Raw genomic sequence first — 20,219 nt, 5'->3', positions numbered from 1 at the left:
GAATCATGAATCAATCATCAACATTTATACTTCTATTTTCTGAGAACACCTGCACAATCACCACACCAGATCTGGGAGAGTAGAGTTCCTGAAGTCCAGACCTTTTCTGGGTAAAAGGAGAGTGAAGCTATTACAACAACCAGATGCTTACATAGTGGGGTTGCATTGCTGTCTGATCTACAAAAGAAAACAAGCAGCCTACCTCTGTTCATCTTCCCCCTTACACAATCATTTCTAAGAAACAGGAAGGTCACAATTATCCTGACCCCTACATTTCTCAGAAGTGGCCTATTAGATATTCTAGTCTTCAAAAACGTAAAACAGCTGTTCTGCGGGACTCTAAAGTCATGTGGATGGAACTTCATCAGCCAAATAAGCAGAACAAAAAAATCCAATATAATCTCATAGTTTGGTTAAAATGGGGTTCATCTTTAAATGGCACAACAATCAGGCTAAGAGAGATATATAAAGTATCGTGCCGAGCACATTTTTTTCTTGAGGCCTAATGCTGGGTTCAAAGTAAATATTAGCAGATCTGATGCAATCAGGATGATGTCAGCTGTGAAAATTTTAAAAATGGCCATTATGATCTGACAGAAAAAAATACTTCATTTCCAATGCTTTCTCTTAGATTGTCAGATTTGACAATCTAAGAGAATATCCTTTTCGTTGTAAAACGAAAAGGATATTGCAGATTAAGCTTGGTCTAACTGTTACATGGAGCGCCAGCCTCTATCATACACACTTCTTTGGTTGTTATTGTTTGTTTACACTCTTTATAAATTACTATCGCGCATTTTCTGAAGAAACACGCATGTTGTCAAAAACCGCAAGTATAATTGAATAAAACATGAACGTTTCTCTCAGTTGTGAAAAAGCCAAGATTTAATAACTTCATTAATTGCCCAATCTCACATACTGACCGTAATAACAATGGATTTTAACTTGGATGGACTGCCCAAGAATATTTGATAAACATTCAGAAATGTTAAACTGACTCATCTTTTAAATTCATCTGAGAAAGACATCACCCACAACTGATGCCACTTTTATTTTGAAAAGTTTGAAGTGCTACCAAGCTGGCCATCTTGGTGTTGTCTTAAACTGCAGGTAGTGACAGTGGACCTTGCTCTGCTTTGGAGACCTGCTATGACCTAGAGGCCACTCTAACCAGAGCCTATTTTATTATTTATTACAATCTAATATTTGTAGAGACCTTATAAATCATATAGTTTGCTTTTTTTTTTTTTTAAGTTAGCTCTTTGATGTTTTAAATCCTGTATTGTTTACATCTGTGTATGCCAGCTTATACTTTTCGTCACACCTTATCGGGGACATCAGATTGTCAGTCTGCTTGCTCTCATACAAACAGATAGAGGACCCACCCTTGGTCAAAAACTCCATGGGGTTATTTTAAACCTTTAATCTGTTTTGGTTTGAACTGGAAACAGAAGGACGCCCAGAAATGTTGTTACACCAACATGTGAGCAGCAGGATATGCCATATTTCATTACAAACTAACTGTTGTGCATCTGTTTAGGCTGACTGTAGACTTTTTTTTTTTTTAATTAAAATCTCGCTCATGAAAGACTGTATGGTGCATGTTGTCCACGTCCCTAGTTTTAACCGTGTTGAAAGGTTTATCCTCAGAGTGTTTTTAACAGTTGAAGACCAAGGTGGTGTTTCTCCAGTGTTTCCATTGTGCACCAAGTTGAGAGTGCTTATTCAGTCGTCTGACTTAAACAGCCATGAAGGTCTTTCTGATTGCGAGGACTTCACCATCTGCCTCTGGTCTTTGCTCTGCGGTTTAAACTTACAAGCTCAGCAAACAGCCTCCAAACAAACCGTGACAATTTCATGCATATTTGGCAGTAGACTCACTTTGACTGCTCAGAAAGCTCTGCTGTGGTTTGGAAAAAGAAGGTTTGTTTTGTAGACCAGGTCTACAAAACAAACCAGGGGGTGAAAAAAGGCCTGGGGGCAAAAAAAAAGAAAGAAATAGGAGAAGAAGATGTGAGCAAGGGAAAGAAGGGGGGGGGCTTCACATACCACAACTCTCCAAAACCAGAAATGCATTTGGTTCTTTTTGAAGACCTCATAATAAATCGAACTGCCAAAAAGCATTCCTCGAGTCATGCAGACAAAGGAAAATCCCCTCAACAGTCACAAACACAACACATTGTACGAGACAGACTGAATTAGCTGCAATTATCATGAGCTGGGTCTAAACAAGTCTAATCTGAGTATAGCGAATTCTTTTCTACCAAAGCACACCATGGCCGATAGTAGTAGAGATATTTTGTTAAAAACAATGCAAAACCGAAACACAAACATGAGCCGCAGATGACTCATCACAAACCCGTGCACGTATGCTGTACACTTCAATCTGATAACTCTGCACTTTTCTAAACACTGTCCTAAAATTAAAAAATATTTACTAAAAAATATACTGGAGAGTCTTATTGGATTACTTACCTCAAATATTTTTGTTCACATGGGACATTATCCTTCATTTTACAACCATAACATTATTGTGGAGAGTGTTTTCTCTGAGATCAATGTATTTGACACACTGGAAAAAAGGCCATTGTAAAGTAAAATATTAGTACGTTTCTCTCAATATTTTAACAAATGTACCTTTTATGCCTGAGGCTAGACAGCACATGTGAGTGCCAAGCTGTGCGGTCTAAACTTTCACAGACTTGGGCTTCCTCTAATATTCATCTGTGCATATCCAAGACCACAGAGAGTCAGATTTACCGACTGTGGTGCAAAAGTGTTTCCTGTTTTGGGCTCAGCCACATCCACTGAGGTTCTGCAGGCCCTCCAGTGTCTTGGCCGCTGCAATGTAGCAGCTCTCCTACTACATGATAAAGTATTATCATGTAGCATAGATTGAGTAATATCCCCATAATTTTTGCTTTATAGTGTTGTATTTAACTATACAAAGTCATTTGTGGCACACTGCAATGGTATGGAAATTTGACTAGTCTTGGTCTAAGTTCTGCCAATATTTGTGTGTAGTCTATAAAAATATCTTTACACAAACTACAAAAACCCAGACTAGATGTTTAAACACTGCTACTCTTGCTATTCAGCAATAGAAATACTGATTGCTGAGTTACATTAATCATTGATATTTAATTAATACACAACACCTAAGATGCTAAAATGTTACACAGCCACCATCAGGAAGCAGTTCCCCTCATTGTGTTACGGGAAGTTGTAAAAAAATAAAATAAAGTAAGATGAATGACAGCCCCAGGAGCTGGTGCAAATCTGCAGTACTCTGATCTAGAAAATGAACAGTTGGATAAGGTGTGTCGAAACAAGCTGGTGAATAAGCATTGGCGCAATGTGTAACCACATTCTGAATGGGTAGGTGGATGTTAAGCTGCAAATAAAGAAGGCTGTTGGTGTTACCACTGCTAACATTATACACATACTGCAAATTAATCGGACAGTATGTGTGCGCAATGTTACGAATGATGCATGTAACGGAAATGGCACAAATTTCAGTTACATGCATTCAAACTACAATGTTACTGACGAATGTGATCAGCTGTTTCAAATGGCTCTCGTACAGATCCAACATTTTTATGGGAAATCTTAAATTTATCCATTCAACTTTTTGCTTTCTCTAACTTTTAGTCTACTACCAAGTATAAGTGTTTTCTCCCATGAAACAATTTTGTGTGTACTTGGGTCTGAATGTCCTTGCCACAATGATTTTTTACAGGTTGTTCCACGGGCTCACAAATGTGCATTCAATGCAGGTTAAAAGAAGCAGGCATAGTAAACATTAGGAAATATGGGCTTTTTTCTGCTTGGGTGTGGTGCAGAGATTAAGATTCAGTTACTCGATGCTCACAGCACCCTTGAAGACACTATTATGACAACACAATTACAGCAAAATTGAAAACTGGAATTGCGACGATAAATACCTTATTTTCCATAATCAACCGATGATTATTATCCATTACAAACACAAGTACCTGTTTAGTCTTGCCATTTTCTTTTTATCATTGTGTCCTGAAAGGTGTAATGCAAGTTATTTAACCTGTGTGCAAGAACCTGGCTTGAGTTGAGAGTTTGTCAAACAGAGCCTAGATTTCATACAAAAAGTTGAACAGGTTTTTATAAGAACTATAGGATTTGTATGCTGTTATTTTTTGGATTGACAGTTTAATTAGTCTCCAATAGACTCCATGTATTTCCTCTTTTGTAGAGTCCTCAACTCTCTTGAGCAGAAACACAGTTTTTATTCAAAATATGACAGATGCAGATCAGGATGCTGTTTGATGAATCTTGCTATGACAAATCTGTCACACCACTGTGTGTATACATAGCACCGGACTGTTACAGCAAAAAAATAAAAGACAATGTGGGAGACATACAAAAAGAAGACAGCAAGATAATAATGACATTAGCAGTGAGCCTCTGGATAACAGTCTACAGACCCTTTACTAAACTTACATAAGGAACACCTCTGCTGCAGCCTGCATTAACCATTGTGCACTTCAACAAATTTAGTACTGGTGAAAGATGTCGTGGTGACAAAAACTGTTTTTCTTCTCACATCCGCAGTGTTTTTCACACCTCACCCTCAGATCTTGACACCAGCTTAACATTGGGAATTAGAATGTTATTTGAGCCCGGAAACTCTGATTCATGAAGCCAGCATTCTAACAGAGACCAGCTAAGCATCTTAGCCCCCTCTCCAGAGTGCATGAATATGATAAAGTATGTCATGGCTAACTTTAGTACCCCAGCTTGTGAGCTTAGTTAACAAAATTTAGACATTGATGTTAAAATTTCTTTGTAGCAGTTTTTTACTGAAGTCAAAACAATCTGACGTTGTCTTTGTGAACCATGTGGACTTTAAAAGTTCACATAGAAAGACTGCGTGTGATTTGGAGACTTACCTCAACATCCTGCAGGCTGAAGTCATTCTGGTCTTTAAAGTTGGCGGCTCCAGCGCTCAGCTCCATCAGCATCTTGGCGATCTCAGGCTTTATTGCTGCTGTCAGTCTGCTGGCGGCCTCCATGACGTGTTCCTGCACGTCCTTCAGTTGCATAGCTGCTTTGGAATAGTGAGAGTTCCTGAACACACTGCTGAACAGGTCTGTTAGGAAGGCGCTGGCCCGGCAGAACACGTTGAGAGCATCCAAATATTTTGAGATGCCTTGCTGGATATCGGCAACAGCGGTAGAGGTGCCAGAAGGAGGTGGGTGGCAGCTGCCAGACATGCCTACCCCAGTGCCCATGGGTGAAGAGGCAGAGCAAGAGGAGGCCAGAGAGGCGCTCAGGGTCCGGCTTAGCTCAGGCATCTGGTACTGCTGGTGCTGTTGCACTTTCTGCTTGGACCCGCCGAGCAAAAAGCGACGCTTGTAGTCCATTTTACTTTCCTGCGCACTACAACAATACATAGGTGGTGCAACAGCACCGGAAGCTCCTGTTTGTAGTTTCTTTTTCCTCACAAAGTGTTCTTGTCCTTTTTAGAAAAAAAAAAAAACAAAACGCCAAATTCAACGGTCCTGAAACTGTTCAAGTTAGGTATAAAGACAGCTCAAGGATTCTACCTCACAGAGGTTCATCTCAGTATGCCTTGTAGAGAGGCAACTTAGAAGTGGGTGAGGCTGAAGGGTGATCAAAAACCGACAAGCTGAGTAAAATACTCACATGCAGCCCTGCTGCAAAATCATCATGCTAGCTTAAAAAACAGCAAAGACACAGGTCCAGATACTCTGTTTTCAGCTTCAAACAAAACGATCATAATAGAGGAGGAAAGTATTACAGCCGAGTTTTAAAGTGCATTAACTTTCCTTCAGAATGGGGGGGGGGGGGAATCCTTCATACAGTATGCAGAGTATATACACTTATGTATTTACATATATAAACCTATACCAGCTTCAGCCAGTAAAAGTAGAAAATTATTTTAAAAGCTGAAAGCAAAAATGAATCCGAGGAAAATGACACACTGGTCAACAGCACGGAAGGAAAATGGCAATTTAAAAAGGAAAACAACACACAAGCAAGTAAATGCTGGAATCAGAGGATGTGGCTTCGTCTTTTCTTTTGCAGTGGCTGGCAGAGGAGCAGTGGGAGGCGAAGGGCAGACAGATCCAGTCCGTCTCAAATCCTCTTCACAAAGCAGGACACGGCAGGCAGTGAGCAAGCGGCCAGCTGATAGCTCTGTCTGCCTGTCAGAAGTCTCCAGCAGCTTCCCGGTTTCTCCACGTCTGCTGGCTGAGGTAGATATTACTCACCGCGGAAACAAGTGTGCTTCCAGATCTCGCTGTTCTCTGCAGATGCAGATTAGAGCGACAAAAGCACAAATGTATCTGTAAGGCCTCTAGGTCATTTCCTAAGGGAGGAAAGGGCAGAGACACAGAAGAGTGTTAACATCATGTCAAAGAGGAAGGATGAGCTTAATTTCAACTGCTTTACTGTGACAACCTAAAATAAACTGGCTGCTCTACAAAAATCAAAACATGGCTAATTTCAGCTGACTTCTAAAGTTTTAGGATTAGTACATAGAATGGCGCAGGTATAAACTGTCAAGTAATGTGCCTTCAAACAACAACTAATATTCTAGTATGAAACCTTTACTGGATGGTGACAAGGAAAGCAATAAGAGAAAGCATGTATACTTTACAATACAATAGGCAAGCCACAAAATATCAACTTGCTTTAGTTTTGTTCAGTTGCTGTGACATCCAATCAGTGATATCAAACCACAACCATAAAGTTGTACTACCCATTATGTGTTGTAAACCAGAAGTGACACTCAAAGGCTTTTATTTTAGAAAACTGATTGGGAAGGATGCGATCAGCCACAATTCCCTGAAATTGCTGCTAATATTGTATTACAGTTTGGTAAAGAGCTGTGCTTTAGTTGTACATTTCTAGACGATTACTAATACCATACCTCACTGAGCGTCTGTGCAAAGAATCTCTGGCAGTGTCTGGTTTAGCAGTACACAGCTGCAGACAGAAATTCCTGCATGAAGCCATTGTTGGAAGACACTGCGGGGTCTGTTGAACTACACGTAGTAGGAGTCACAATACTCTCATTCTGTGTGACTTTTCCATCTCCCTTTGGCCTTTTCACTGAATTAGGAATATAATATTTTATATTGTTAACATTAAAGTGGATTTGGCCTCACTTCTCTTCTAGCTTGTGACTGTCAGAAGATTTGCAATTTAGAAGGTCTCAAGACAAACCACAGTTAATAAGATTCCTGACAATAAAACAATACTAAACATAATCTGGAATCATATAAGTTAAATAAATAAACATTTCATGTAAACTGATCCAAAAGAAACATGCCTTAAATCCGCAGGTGTAAAATAACCTTTTTCTCATCTTAGGTCGCAGTGTTTTAGGAAGGAACAAAGAATACATTCCCATTAAACCAGTTCCTTAGCTATGCACTTGCAGAGAGCTTCGTGGCACTAAAGACTAAAACAGACACTCTTTATGACAATAAAGTCAATAGGACACTGAACATGATCCTGACTGACCATTTTCTTCATGAAACGGCTTTCCATATACCAGGCAGAAATCTGACTGTTATCTTGTAACATCACACTGAAAACAATTATGTTTTGGAATGAAACAGGAACGGCAGATAAAAAAAAAAAAATATTATTCCCAGCTAGGTAACACATCCAGGATGCTGTCACTGTAGGTTTAGCAGCTGTGTGGTAGTCCCACATACAGAGTAGCTTCCATTACGCATCTCCGCCAACATTCGCCTGACCTTCAAAACCTCACTTCCTTTCACAAACAGAGGGGACGCCCAGCAAAAATCAGCCCACCCTTATCTGTCCTGGGCCACTGAGTTGAGAGACAGAGCCAAGGGAAACTACTGACCTCCTCTTGAAGGGACAAGGGAAATGTGCTTTCAATTTTTTTTAACCCTTACATTACAGTAGTTAGTCTTTCAGTTATTATTTTGAAAATTTGCTACAAGGACACCTTACTTAAAAACAACCACACAAATGTACATCGTAGTCAGGAGGTTTCATCTCCAACACTTGTTCAGCAAGTATTGCATGTTTACAATTGACGAAGATTCAGTGAAATATGTTAACGCCAACCTTTTCCTAAACAAAACTGGGTGATTACTACAAGACAAACCCTGCAGGGATAACTAGGATGACCAGTCTGGAGCTTGGCTGTACATTTAAATTAGTCAGTGCTTATTCAAAGATCTAATACCCCACATCTGTATCAAGAATGTAATGCAATTAACTTTATTATACTATATATTCAATTAACCAATTATTTGTTCAAGCTCTAAAACAGACCAGAAAATATTTGGGTTGCAGGGTTATATAACAAAGAAAAGCAGGAAATCCTTTCATTTTAGAGGCCTGAATTAATGATTATTTGTCATTACTTTATAATTTCTTTCCAAATTTTCAGATCTAGTTGTGGTACAAAAATATCAATTATACTACCACCTACCAAGTTATGCAGAGAAATTCTAGGCATTGTAGATACGCTCTCTTTCAGGAAAACAAACAAACAAAACTTTTCTCTAGGAAGTATTTGATGAAGGAATAGCAAATTTTAATTTTATATGATTGTCTATAATGGTTAAGAGCAGCTAACTAGGGCAACAGTGCAGCAGGCCTCTAAATCCCAGGGATTACTGGCACAGTGAGAACCTGCCAGGTGCCCACAATGCCTGCTAGTTGACATAAGTAATAGGATATAAGCTTCTACAAAGTAAATGTGAAACCTAAGCTCGGCTAGCCCAGAGCTGGCTACTTTTGTTCTCACACATTCACACTATTTTTGGCTAAATGATGGGTGGAAGATTAGTCTTCTTTCAAAACAACTTGATGAATATACTAAACAGGTCAGTGAGGAAACCACATCGAACAAAACTAGCTTGCTAGTCATACAGCATGACGTAAAGGACCAGGACACAGCTGGAAACAATTAAAACTAATTGTGGACAGCAGTTAGACAGCTTTAGGAACGTGGTTTGGAAAAACAAAGGTTGGATATATTTAATCTTCATGAAATTATTCTTTTTTTTCCCTCTTTAGATTTGCTGCCTCAAATAGAGGAAGTCAAGTATCTCAGGGTTCTTGTTTACAAATAGCAGAGAAGTAAAGTAAGATTGGTCTAGCATTTACAGTGCTATAGATGCACCAGTTTGCTTTATTGAAGGCCAATCTGAATGCAAAGCTATTCACTGACTTGTCAATCTGCATTACTTCCCTCACAAACTGTGGGTTATGACTAAAAGAATGAGACTGCAGATTCAAACAGCAGAAATAAATTGTGTCTGTTCCCGCCTCCTGAATCTCCTTAGTGATAGGATGAGGACCTCAGTCATTCGGGAGGGCCTCCTGGAGGCCTCTGAGGTGAGGCATTGCAAACATGTCCAACCCAGGTCAAAATAAAGAAACAGTCTCTTGGCTAGCTTGAGAATGTCTCAGTTTTGTTGGTTTAAAATGGAGCACTGTAACAAAAAATAATTTCCCCCAGGGATCAATAAAGTATTCTGATTCTGATTCTGATTCTGAGTTATCAACCAGAATAGTTGGACGCCAAGGCTGAGAGAAGTCTGGACATCGTTTCTTAAGCAGTGATTATACCCTGTTGTGGATACGGACCCAGGTAGCTGGAGACAACATGGATGTATTTAAATGAATTAATTTCAGTTGCAGTTCTTTGAAATCCACCTGAAGGGAACACAAGCTGCCAGTGCATTACAACAAAGACATGGATGTAACGTTTTTATTAACAGTGGTAATTAAAAACAAATCTGTCAAACATTCAGAGCAGTACTGTTGGCAATGTTGCCTCACAATAATATTATTTTAGTATAAAGATTGACAGCTATTGTGATGTGACAAGTGAGTCCACATTCTGAAGTCTCCACGCTTCTTGTGGCTACAGCGATGCTAGGTTGTTGTTTTTTTTAGCTGTAATTTCCTTTATTTGGACAAGCACATGGAGTGGTTATTCATCAGCCAACACTACTTGGCTTGATTAGCTATCTAGTAATTGGTGAGCTAAGTACAAGACACCTATTGGTTTCATCTCCCTGTGTTAAGACACATGCCAATCAAAGCAACTGTTAAGTCAATAATCCAGGTGGAGTTGGATGAGTTTTTAAAAAAAAATTAATAAGATAATAAGAAAAATCACCCTCATCTAAGTAGTTAAAAATTGGGAAACTATACACCAATAGTAAAAGAATTCTTTGACTTTGATTTTTAATGCTGAGTCTATAGCCCCTTTTCCATTCGCCCCTACTCAGATCGTCTGGTTTTCAATTACAATCGAATACCACCTAATGTGTGTGGTCGTCATTATAGCAATACACCTGAGTGTTCCGTGACATAATTAGCTACAACAAAGGTCGACGTCAAGGTGATGATAAACCTGCTACTGTGGCTTTTCGTCAGACTTATTTTCGTGAAAGAGATGCTCTCATGATTCATCTAGTGACACCACTAACCAGCCAATCAGTCCCACGGAGTCTGCCGTCACATTTCAGTACCTGCTCAGATCACTTTGGAATCATGGCCAAGCAGGTACTATTTTTGTACTATGTACCAGGTACAATAAAGTAATTGAAAACCCTGATAAATATGGCGAACTGCGGCAAGTCGATCCATGTCGGCACTAATGGAAAAGGGGGCTTATGTTGACTGACCCCCTTTTGGAGTCAGCCTAAAGTCTATATGCCACTTCGCACTTCAGCTCTAGATGTTGCCCATGACAGTGTCATAAGATATGCTTAAAGGAAGTGAAACTCTTAAGATTAACAAAAAAGCAGTGATAGTGGGAAAAAAATGAAGAAACAAAATGCTGATTCAAATAAAAAAATTTGTCAATTAACTTCATACTATCGAGATTACCCTACAATCACAATGGTATTAATCTGAGCCTAGTATAAGGAATGTGGTTCTATTATCTTTCACTTTAAAGAAAAAAAGAAAAAAAAAAGTGAATAGCTTCGTCACACAATCTAGCACAGTTAAAATCATTTAGCCAGCTTAAAATTGGTGACACACTACATTTTTCAGCCAATGTCAGTAAATGCCATCTTATTTGGCAGGCCCATCATTCTATACCAGTGTTCAGTAGTTGTGTTTTTGTTATGTTTTTTTCTTGTTTTTTTTTTTTTAGGGCTGTGAACAACAAAAGTAACAACACATTAAATGAGTGCTGTAAGTCAGACTCAATTCAACCCAAACAACAAAGTGACATTATTAGAGAGTGTTCATGGTCTACATTTCCTTCCTGGCAACAAAACTCTGCAGGCAGAGGATATCCCAAGAGAAGCAGACACGGCATCAATATTAATGAGGCCTATTGGCTTCTTAGGGTAGCTCTGTTGGCTGACAGCCTCCTGTTGCAGGGCACAGTGTGTTAGAGATTGCACCCAAACAAACACGTGTGATAAGAGCGTCCCTCCGGATGCACTGGAGTTCTGCCAGCCCACTTTAGTGTCCTTCCTCCAGCAGGAGCCGCTTAGGGCTAATGTTAGCCCTACTTCCCCACTCGCCGTACATGTCAGCTGCTCAACTTCAACAGGAAGGGGGTTTAGGTTTCCTGGAGCAAGCTCCTTGTCGCCAGTAACAAAAACTTCAAGCCAAGTATGCCACTGGGCATGTAGTAAAGTCATGGTACCTGTCTTTACAACCTGCTGGCCAAACAACTGCTTACAAAGGACTACCTTAAAAATGAGGTAGTATAATAGCAACAAATCCTTGAAATACTGATAATAATTCAGAAATGCCACAACTACTTAAATAATACTGTCTGGGCTACACTTGTATTGTAACAGATATTCATACTGATCAGCTCTACTTGACTATTGGCAGGGGTCTGCATTTTATTTTATTCAAATTTCTCTATAGGTTTTACAACATTAAAACACCCTTGTGTTAATTAATGCAACCTTCAGAGTTCATAACAGCAGTTACTTTTGGATACTCTGCCATATTTGTGTCACTGTTACTTCAAAGCTAGGTGGCTTAATAGCTGTAGATGGGGCAGCTGTTACCCATGTTGACAGCTCCTTATCCATCTGCCACTGGGAGGCAAACACAAGCCCTCTGATGCTCAAGCCACAGGCCCGACATTAGCTCTCTCATGAAGTCTATTTCGGCCTTCATGGGCAAAACAGCTGCCCTGAAAGTCCACACTGCTCCGTTTTTAGACACTCCAAAAGGTTCAGCGCAAAGTAAAAAAATGTCCTCCTCTACATCTGTTGCCAATGAAGCAAAGGAATGCATTTCCCCAAGAACACTCTTAATGTGGGCCAGAAAAACGGATATGCTGCAAAACATCTCCACAAAATGTAATGTAAACATGAAAAATGCATGTTTAAAAAATGATGCACTAATTGAAATGGAAGGAAAAGTTTACACTGTGTGTTTTACTGAAGACATTCCAAAGAGCAGATAAGTCACAGTGAAGTCTGAGAATCGGCAGACAGGTCGAGGAGGTCAGTCCGAATGACAGGACAAGTGCCGTGAGCAACTGTGTGATAGGAGCTGAGCCAGGCTCCTCTTGCCCACAGAGCACAAGGAGAGTATTGTGGCAGCCCTGGTGTCCTCATACCAGCACACAGAAAAAACACACACATGCACACTTGCACATGCAGCTGCATGACTTTGTAAGAGGAAGAGAAAAATAAAGGTCTTGGCTACAATTTAATATTAATATTAATAACAACTTTTCCCCCCCATCAATATAGTCTGTTTCTTCTTCGTCTTCTTCCTTCTTTTTAATCCTGGCCCTGTTTTTTTAGGCATTGCGGGTTTTGATTGTTGTGGTTTTGTTCCCATAACTAATTCTGTTTTGGTCCCGTTTTTGGCTTGAAACTAAAAATAAATTTGATTTTATAATCAGGTATTACAAAAGACTGTTTCTAAACACTTTTCCAGTTCTGCTAAATTGTATTTTTTGGCAGAATTTGCACTTTATAAAGCAGTAGTGAAACCTTTCCTACTGCTTAAGTACCACTGTTATGAGTTTGCTCAGACATATCAGTCAAGAGGCTGATACAGCTGGCTGGATAATATTAGACTAACCTGTAGTGTCCTAACACACACACTGTAAGTAGCTTATGGCTCCAATAAAAATAGTGAACAGGCCGCACTCACAAAGGACACACTCACAGGCCTCATACGTCTGTGTTGCACAGACTTCAACATGTGCTTTTGACTTAATTAAATATTAATACATTCCATCACCCTAAGAACAAACAAAAAGCATATGTCCCAAATTTATTAAAGTCTAACGGGGAATCAAGATGTCAGCTGACATGCATGCATGAATCTCATTTGATTAAATAAAAGTCCCATCTCATCTGATCTAATCTAAGCTTTTGCACAAAGCCTAAATACCTTTCAACAGTCAACATTAAGCAATCGGAATAAGCTCAAATACCCTCTTCAAATAACTCTGTACAATAGACCATGTTTACTGTGCCTAACCAGTGGGTTTCAATAAGTGAGAGCTGTGATGAAAGGCTCTGACGTCAGTTCCATTCATAAAAGGTTGGTGGCAACCTGTGGGGATGAAAATGCTTTCCTCAGCCTAAACTGAGCAGACTGTATACTGAGATTGCAGGTTGTGTTACATGCCAAGCATGAGAGTTGTATTTATAGCCAAAAAGAAAGATAGAATTTACCTTTCCCGTTTAGCCACAATGACAAAATATATAGAGGTGTCACAGAAGCCGTAAATCTAAATAGGGTAGTAAAAGAAAATCAAGCCAAGTATAGCACTATGCATGTTATCATTAATATAGCTGCACCAATCTAGCTTTTACCACTTCTTATTCGATCCGGAGACCATGGCTTAAGGCATCTTCTTATACCAAGTACTGATCTGACCCCACTGTTAAATAAATAAGCTATATAAATTTATTAAACTGGTACGCATCCCTTTTGTCAACAGCTAATTAGAGCTGGGCGATATGAGATTTTTTCATATCACGATATGTTTTTTTCATTTCAGGCGATAACGATATCTATCACGATATAAGCCAAATAACTATATTTGTAAGATTTAAATGTGCCGTTGCTCACAAGTAAAATGTGAAATAATCAGCAGCTTGTTTTTATTTAAATATTTATTTCCCATAATAAGTTCAACAGGGTAGATGTACTTAAGGAACATGAGACTTTTTCAGATAAATAAAGGCAAATATTGCAAACTACACAAAAGGCAGCCGCTAAAGCGTTTAAGTTTCAAAACAGAACAAACGAAACAGACTACTAAATTGTCAATTCCACTTACAAAATATTAATTCTAAAAATAAATCTTAGTTTGTTTTACAGAATAACAGACAAAACTGACTAACTTTTGTCAATATCAAATAAACTGAGAACTAAAAGGAAATTCTCAATCTCTCCTTGTTGTATAGCTTAGCTTTTCAAACAGTTTTAACAGTTACTTTAGTCTGACAAAAGCCGAATGACGAATTAGCGCTTCCAGTCAGAGAATGAGGCTACGTCCACGCGTACACGGGTATTTTTGAAAACGGAGATTTTCCGTTTTCGTTTTAAAAAAATAATCCTGTCCACACATAAAGGCAGAAATGAAGGAAAACGCTGCTATGAACATGCCAAAGCAGCAGGTGGCACTAGATTCCTAACCGTGCAGAAATGTTGGCCAATCAGAAGTCTAGAAGCCTCGGTGGGAAAAAGTAAACAAAGCTGCGGCATAGAAGCAGAACCGAGTCGTATGTGTGGACGGACAGTAACTGTGTATATGTAAGCATTTAAACACTGCAGAGAGTAGAATTAACAGTAACAGTATTGTAGAAATTCATTTCACCGAAACAATAACGTGGCGCACAGTGTGACGCATGCACCAGTTTATTGTATTTCCAGACTTGCTTTCGGCACAATTTACAGTGCACGCTACTCTGTTTTTTGTCAGACTTGAAATAGCCGAAATACCTTCACACTACGGAACTTCTATGGCTCTTCCGTTTGACAATCTCTCCGGCATTGGAACCATCATCTGTTTTCTCTTCGGTCACGCTCGGTTGATTTTTCTAGTCGGCACACTCATTTCCTCCATTACCCGCTGGCTGCTTCCCAAACAAACACACGTGCGGCTTGGCACTTGTGCTGTACGTAACAAGTCACGCGACGTGACGCTGCGGCTGTGATTGGTTCGGCTCTGCGCTACTTAGTTTGGATTGGCTGACCTTTTTTTTTTTTTTTTTTAAGAGGACAAGAGCAGCGAGGTCTATCGCGATAGCTTAATTTCTCTATCGAGTAAAAGTTATATCGCGATACATATCGTTATCGTTCTATCGCCCAGCTCTACAGCTAATTAATTATCTTGAGTTGATTCAACTGCTATTAGCTTAAAGGTGGGATACAGACTGACAAACAATCATTCACAAACACAGTCAACTTTGAATCGCTAATTAAGCTAACCCATGCATTTCTTTGGACAGTGGGAGGAAGTGACTGAGTCAGCTGCTTTCACAGCTGTTTGCATTGTAATATCTGTTCTGAACTTAAAGTTTTTAGCTAAAAAAATACCATTGACATTATAATAAATAAAAAAATTAAACTAATGAAAACTAAAGTAAACAAAACAACAAATTAAATTTAAATTAACAAAAATCTGAAAACTATTTAAAACAAAAGTGAATTTAAAAAGCCAAAATGAAATGGGAATAAAAACTCATTTTAAAGCTCAAAATTATAAAATATGCATGTTGATCGCAATTTGCATTTAAGTTACAGACTTTTGAAGACATTCAAAGACAAGATCTTGGCATCAAGGATGTGAAAAACAACCAAAATGCTGACGCTTTGCTGTCAGCAGCCGGTTCACTGTTCCTGAAGCGTTGCGTAGCAAATACAAAACAAAGATTTGAAGTGAGCAAAGCAACCCCATAAATCACTACAGATTTTATCATTCCTAATTCTCACACAGTTACAAAACTCAGTAAATGACAATCCTTTGCACAGAGGATAAAGAAAGGCTGTTTACTGACTGAGTGCTTCAAAACAATACAATACATTGGCAGGTATGGCACAGGGTGCAGACTATGAAACATTTAAACACTGGACAAATGTTTGATTCACTACTGAAATACCTTACAACAATCTATAAAATCTTTGCCATCTCCACTGCTTGATTTTTAGTAACTGATCCCAACGTCTAAGCTGCATATTTTCTGCAGGGATTAATAAAGAGAAGTTTCTCTATAGAGTTTCATGGTAGTCTTGTTTCATTTGATCATCTCTGGTGCATGAACAGTCATGCTTCTCACTGGGAACATTTGACTGAGGGGCAAATAGCTGACCACAAACTAAGGCTAAACTGGTTTCCCAGGAGACAAGGGTGAGATTTCAAGGAAGAAGCCCCCTCCCTCCCTCAATCCTTTGATTTTCTGAAAAATCGACAGTGCCCCTTATAATCTGGTGCACCTTATGTATGAATTCTGGTTGTGCTTACTTAGCTCAAACCAATTTTATGTGGTACATGGCGCTCAAAAATTTGTCAAAAAATGTTTTAGTAAGACTTTCGTAAGCTACGAAGGATGGACCGCTTGATGGACTGTCAGAGCATTACGGCTACTGTAGTCAGGAGCCTTGCAGAGTAATACGCACTGTATGCTTGTTAGCTGCTTGTTTAATTGAAAATACATTGATGGGTTTTTTTTTTTGCACTAATAAAGTTGTGGAGTTGTAAAGTATTTTGTCTTGCATCAATTATATCGTCAGTTATATTGTTATCCCAAATTTTCAAATATATATCATGATAAATATTTATGACCATATTGTCCTGCCCTACATGACACACTAGCAGACAGAGTTGAAACAGCCCATGTAAGAGAAAGAGGTAGACCCAAGCCCTCTGACACACATAAATACTGTTAGTTTTATTCATCCAAAGGAAAATACAAACACAAACCACACAAAGGAAAAAGATTAACAGAATAAAATGGGTTGCAGCTGAAAATTATTTAATATGATCAGAGACATGTGAAATGTAAATTGTCCAGTCTGTCCCAAATTTCACATGTTTGATTAAAGTCAAAGTCTAGAGACATCTATATGTCAAAATCATGTCACACTCACAGCATCAGCTAATGGCAACAGGGAATCAATTAGCACCTACCAAGGAACTTTTTACATGTATTAAACAAAAATTACCAGAAAAAAAGTAACCTTTAATTTATAGTTAATTTACTCAAGCTTAATTACATTTGTTTCAAATGCAGCCAAAAATAACAACAAAATACAAACATTTACATTAAAAAAGGCTCTTTACTTGAGATGATTCTTTGCCTTAGCTATATGTGAGCCAGATGTGGTCCCATGAGTAATCGCCATTAAAAGCTTGTTTTTGAGCTTAGAAAAGCCATTTTTCAGTAAGCAATAACTTTTCCCAGTTCCAGTATTTGAACTATCCAACTGAATGCAAGATTTAAATCCTACGTACAAAACGCAAACTCTAAACAGTGCAAATCATTGCAATGTATTTACATTTAACACAGACTCCCAACTTTCTGGAAGTTGTAGTTACTGGCTACATAACATCTTGCAAATCTTTCTGGTCTAAATGAAAATTTTTAAGTAAAACTAAATACACAAAATGAAGGAATTCCTGTTTATCACCTACTTCCCCCTCAGTGGAAATGTCTCTGTAAGACTCACCTACATAAATTTGACGTGGAACAATAATGACTATAAAACTCCTTTGTTTAAGGAAATATCATTCAGGCCCATGAAGTGCCTGCACTCCACCCGATGCAAGTGCAAACAGTAATCTTGTGACTGCTGACTTCCTCATACATGTATCCGGATTTAAAGTTAGACTGAGGAAAATGGCACTCCAGGTCATATATATCACATGTTGACAAATACTGGCAACAAATAATAGTATGAAAACAACTGGAGCCTCAGTGCTAGTCCACCAGCTACGGTGCCCATTCAGGCACAAAGGCTATCCAAAGGAATTGAGTTTAAAACAGACAGGAATTTTGCAGTGCAAAGCATGTATTTCCACAGAGACACAGCTGTGGCAGATGTCAACACAAAGGTTCAGGGTTGTTTTAATGACAGTTGTACATGCATGCAAAACTCCACAAAAGGAACGTACTGGCTTTACCATACATCTTCACTTTAACAAAAAATAAAAAACAACAACAACAAAAAACATTGAACACCAGTGACAAACACAGTCATCTGAGTGAAAACAACTTTCAATAAAAGTTTAAAAGATCACAGCCTTTTACAGGCATTTCTCAATGATAACATCTTTACTTTGGAAGGCAGCAAACCTAAACCACCTATTGGACAATATTAGATGAAATTGTGTGTTAGGGTCAACAAAGCCACTGAAAAACAGTGGTTTTATTAAACTTCAAGAAAATACGTTAATGAAGTTGATCTTCATGAATATTAATTATAATTCAACTGACATGAGCTGAACTAAACCAAACAGAGCTTAACAGGGAATCAACTGAGGCTCCTCAAAGGTGAAAGAAGAGCCTTAAAGTGGATTTTATACCAATTATCTTAATTTAAAAGCCCTTGGAAGGCAAAAATTGTAATTGAAATCAAATTAACTGCACACCCCTATTACCTAACAAGCAAGAAAATATGAATCATGCAATGACAACAATTTTATCAGTCTTCATCAGAGTGGCTGCTCATGGCAAACCTTGCACGTATGAATAGCCAATCAGCGCACAGACATCTCAAATCATAGGTGATATCCTATGCCAAGACACGATCAGACAGTAGGACAGCTTCTACTTTCACCACAAGCACATCCACACGATCTCAAACGACAGACATCTGGCTAGACTGTAGATGGCTACACCCCTCCAAAGAAGTGGGGCAACGTTATTTATTAATACAACTCCACTCATCTTCTCTGTACTGTAGAGACTATATAAAAACATCGACATCAATGTAGCTGTGCAAGTTTCTACTTTACTTATAGTACGATTATTTAAGGTCAATATATCGAAATTAATGTAAACCAAGAGGCGAGTATTAAAAGACCATAATAGCATGTCTGAGGATACGATATCAAGACCTCTACAGCATTACTGCTGCTCTGCTCTGTACGTGTTATTAAACACAGCAAGGCTACTCTAGGGCTATTATTACAACAGCTTGTTACTTAATCCTGAAACCCCAGCGGGGAAGAAAACCAACTAGCTAGCTAGTTTTGTAAGGGGGTTATTGTCAAACACGATCACTATTTAGCAGGAAGGTGTAACAGAATCCCCGCAAGCGCAGTTAGCCGGTTTCATCGAAACTCTGCGATGACATGGCCCAAGTCATGGGAACACTATGTCGCAGCTATTAATACGGCCTTTTAACGCCCTAAACGCGGTGTCGCCGGAAAGCCTTTCGCGGCATCAACACGCCAAACGCTGGATAAGCGAATGACGGGGAAATGCCACCCCCGGTGGGTACCCAGCACACTAGGTCCCTTGCTTTCCCCGGTCTTTGACACTCAGCCGCCTGCCACTTAGAACCAGACGCTCGCTTTCGTGTTAGCTAGCAAGCCGGAGCACAGAAAGGCACAGAAACAAGTATGTAGCCAGAGGAACCGTAAATAACGTCCGTGTCGCCAGCTTGTCTCTAACGTTAGCCTGCATTCCATCTTTGTGCGGCGGATGATCACCGACTGCAGCGCGTAACTTCAAACCGAGAACGCCCAGGTCCGTTATCGGACACGCAGTCAATCCAGGTTATTACAAAAGCTTAAGGCTTGTTACATCAATCTCGCACGTAAGAGTGTCAAGACGATGATCAAATCTGAAGCATCGTGCACAGATATAAACAAGGGGCAGTGTTAACAGAAACAAACGACAGCGTCAACCCACCTCTCCTCCTTCGCTAGCCGAGGCGGATGCGCTTTATCAGCACACATGAAATTGGGCTTGTGTACATACGAGCGTTCAGTTGCACAAATATGTCAAGTCCTTCTGGAGCCTTCACTGAAAACACTTGTCTTAGCGATTATGGGGTTGCATTATTTTGCTTAACACGACTTAGAAAAATAAGCACGTCAAATAAAGGTGCGTCCGATAATGGACACATCAGTACTAATCAAGCTAGCTACACAGCTAAGCGAGCTAGCGTTAGCAAACCAGCTAGCTCTCTGCGACACGACTGTAAGCGCTGCTAGAAAGCACCAGCTAACGTAAGCGGCCCGGTGCTGCTCCACCACA

The 20,219-nt window shown here is 39.3% G+C and overlaps 1 protein-coding gene across 2 annotated transcripts in view; it reads right to left on the bottom strand.

The window, feature by feature from the left end:
• Positions 1-20,219, bottom strand: part of garre1 (granule associated Rac and RHOG effector 1) — a 40,193-nt gene that overhangs the window by 19,782 nt on the left and 192 nt on the right. Inside the window, exons 2-3 of one of the 2 annotated variants that reach the window (XM_026174060.1) lie at positions 6,033-6,367; positions 4,926-5,494 (exon numbers count right to left, since the gene is read on the bottom strand). In XM_026174060.1, the coding sequence (XP_026029845.1) occupies positions 4,926-5,429 (504 nt within the window). In that variant the 5' untranslated portion in view covers positions 5,430-5,494; positions 6,033-6,367. Of the gene's footprint in view, positions 1-4,925; positions 6,368-20,219 lie in introns of both variants that reach the window. The other variant, XM_026174054.1, reaches the window with a different exon arrangement.

Source organism: Astatotilapia calliptera, chromosome 1 (genome assembly GCF_900246225.1).
Source record: "Astatotilapia calliptera chromosome 1, fAstCal1.2, whole genome shotgun sequence".
NCBI classification, from domain to species: Eukaryota; Metazoa; Chordata; class Actinopteri; order Cichliformes; family Cichlidae; genus Astatotilapia; species Astatotilapia calliptera.
This window is presented reverse-complemented; position numbering and strand designations above follow the sequence as displayed.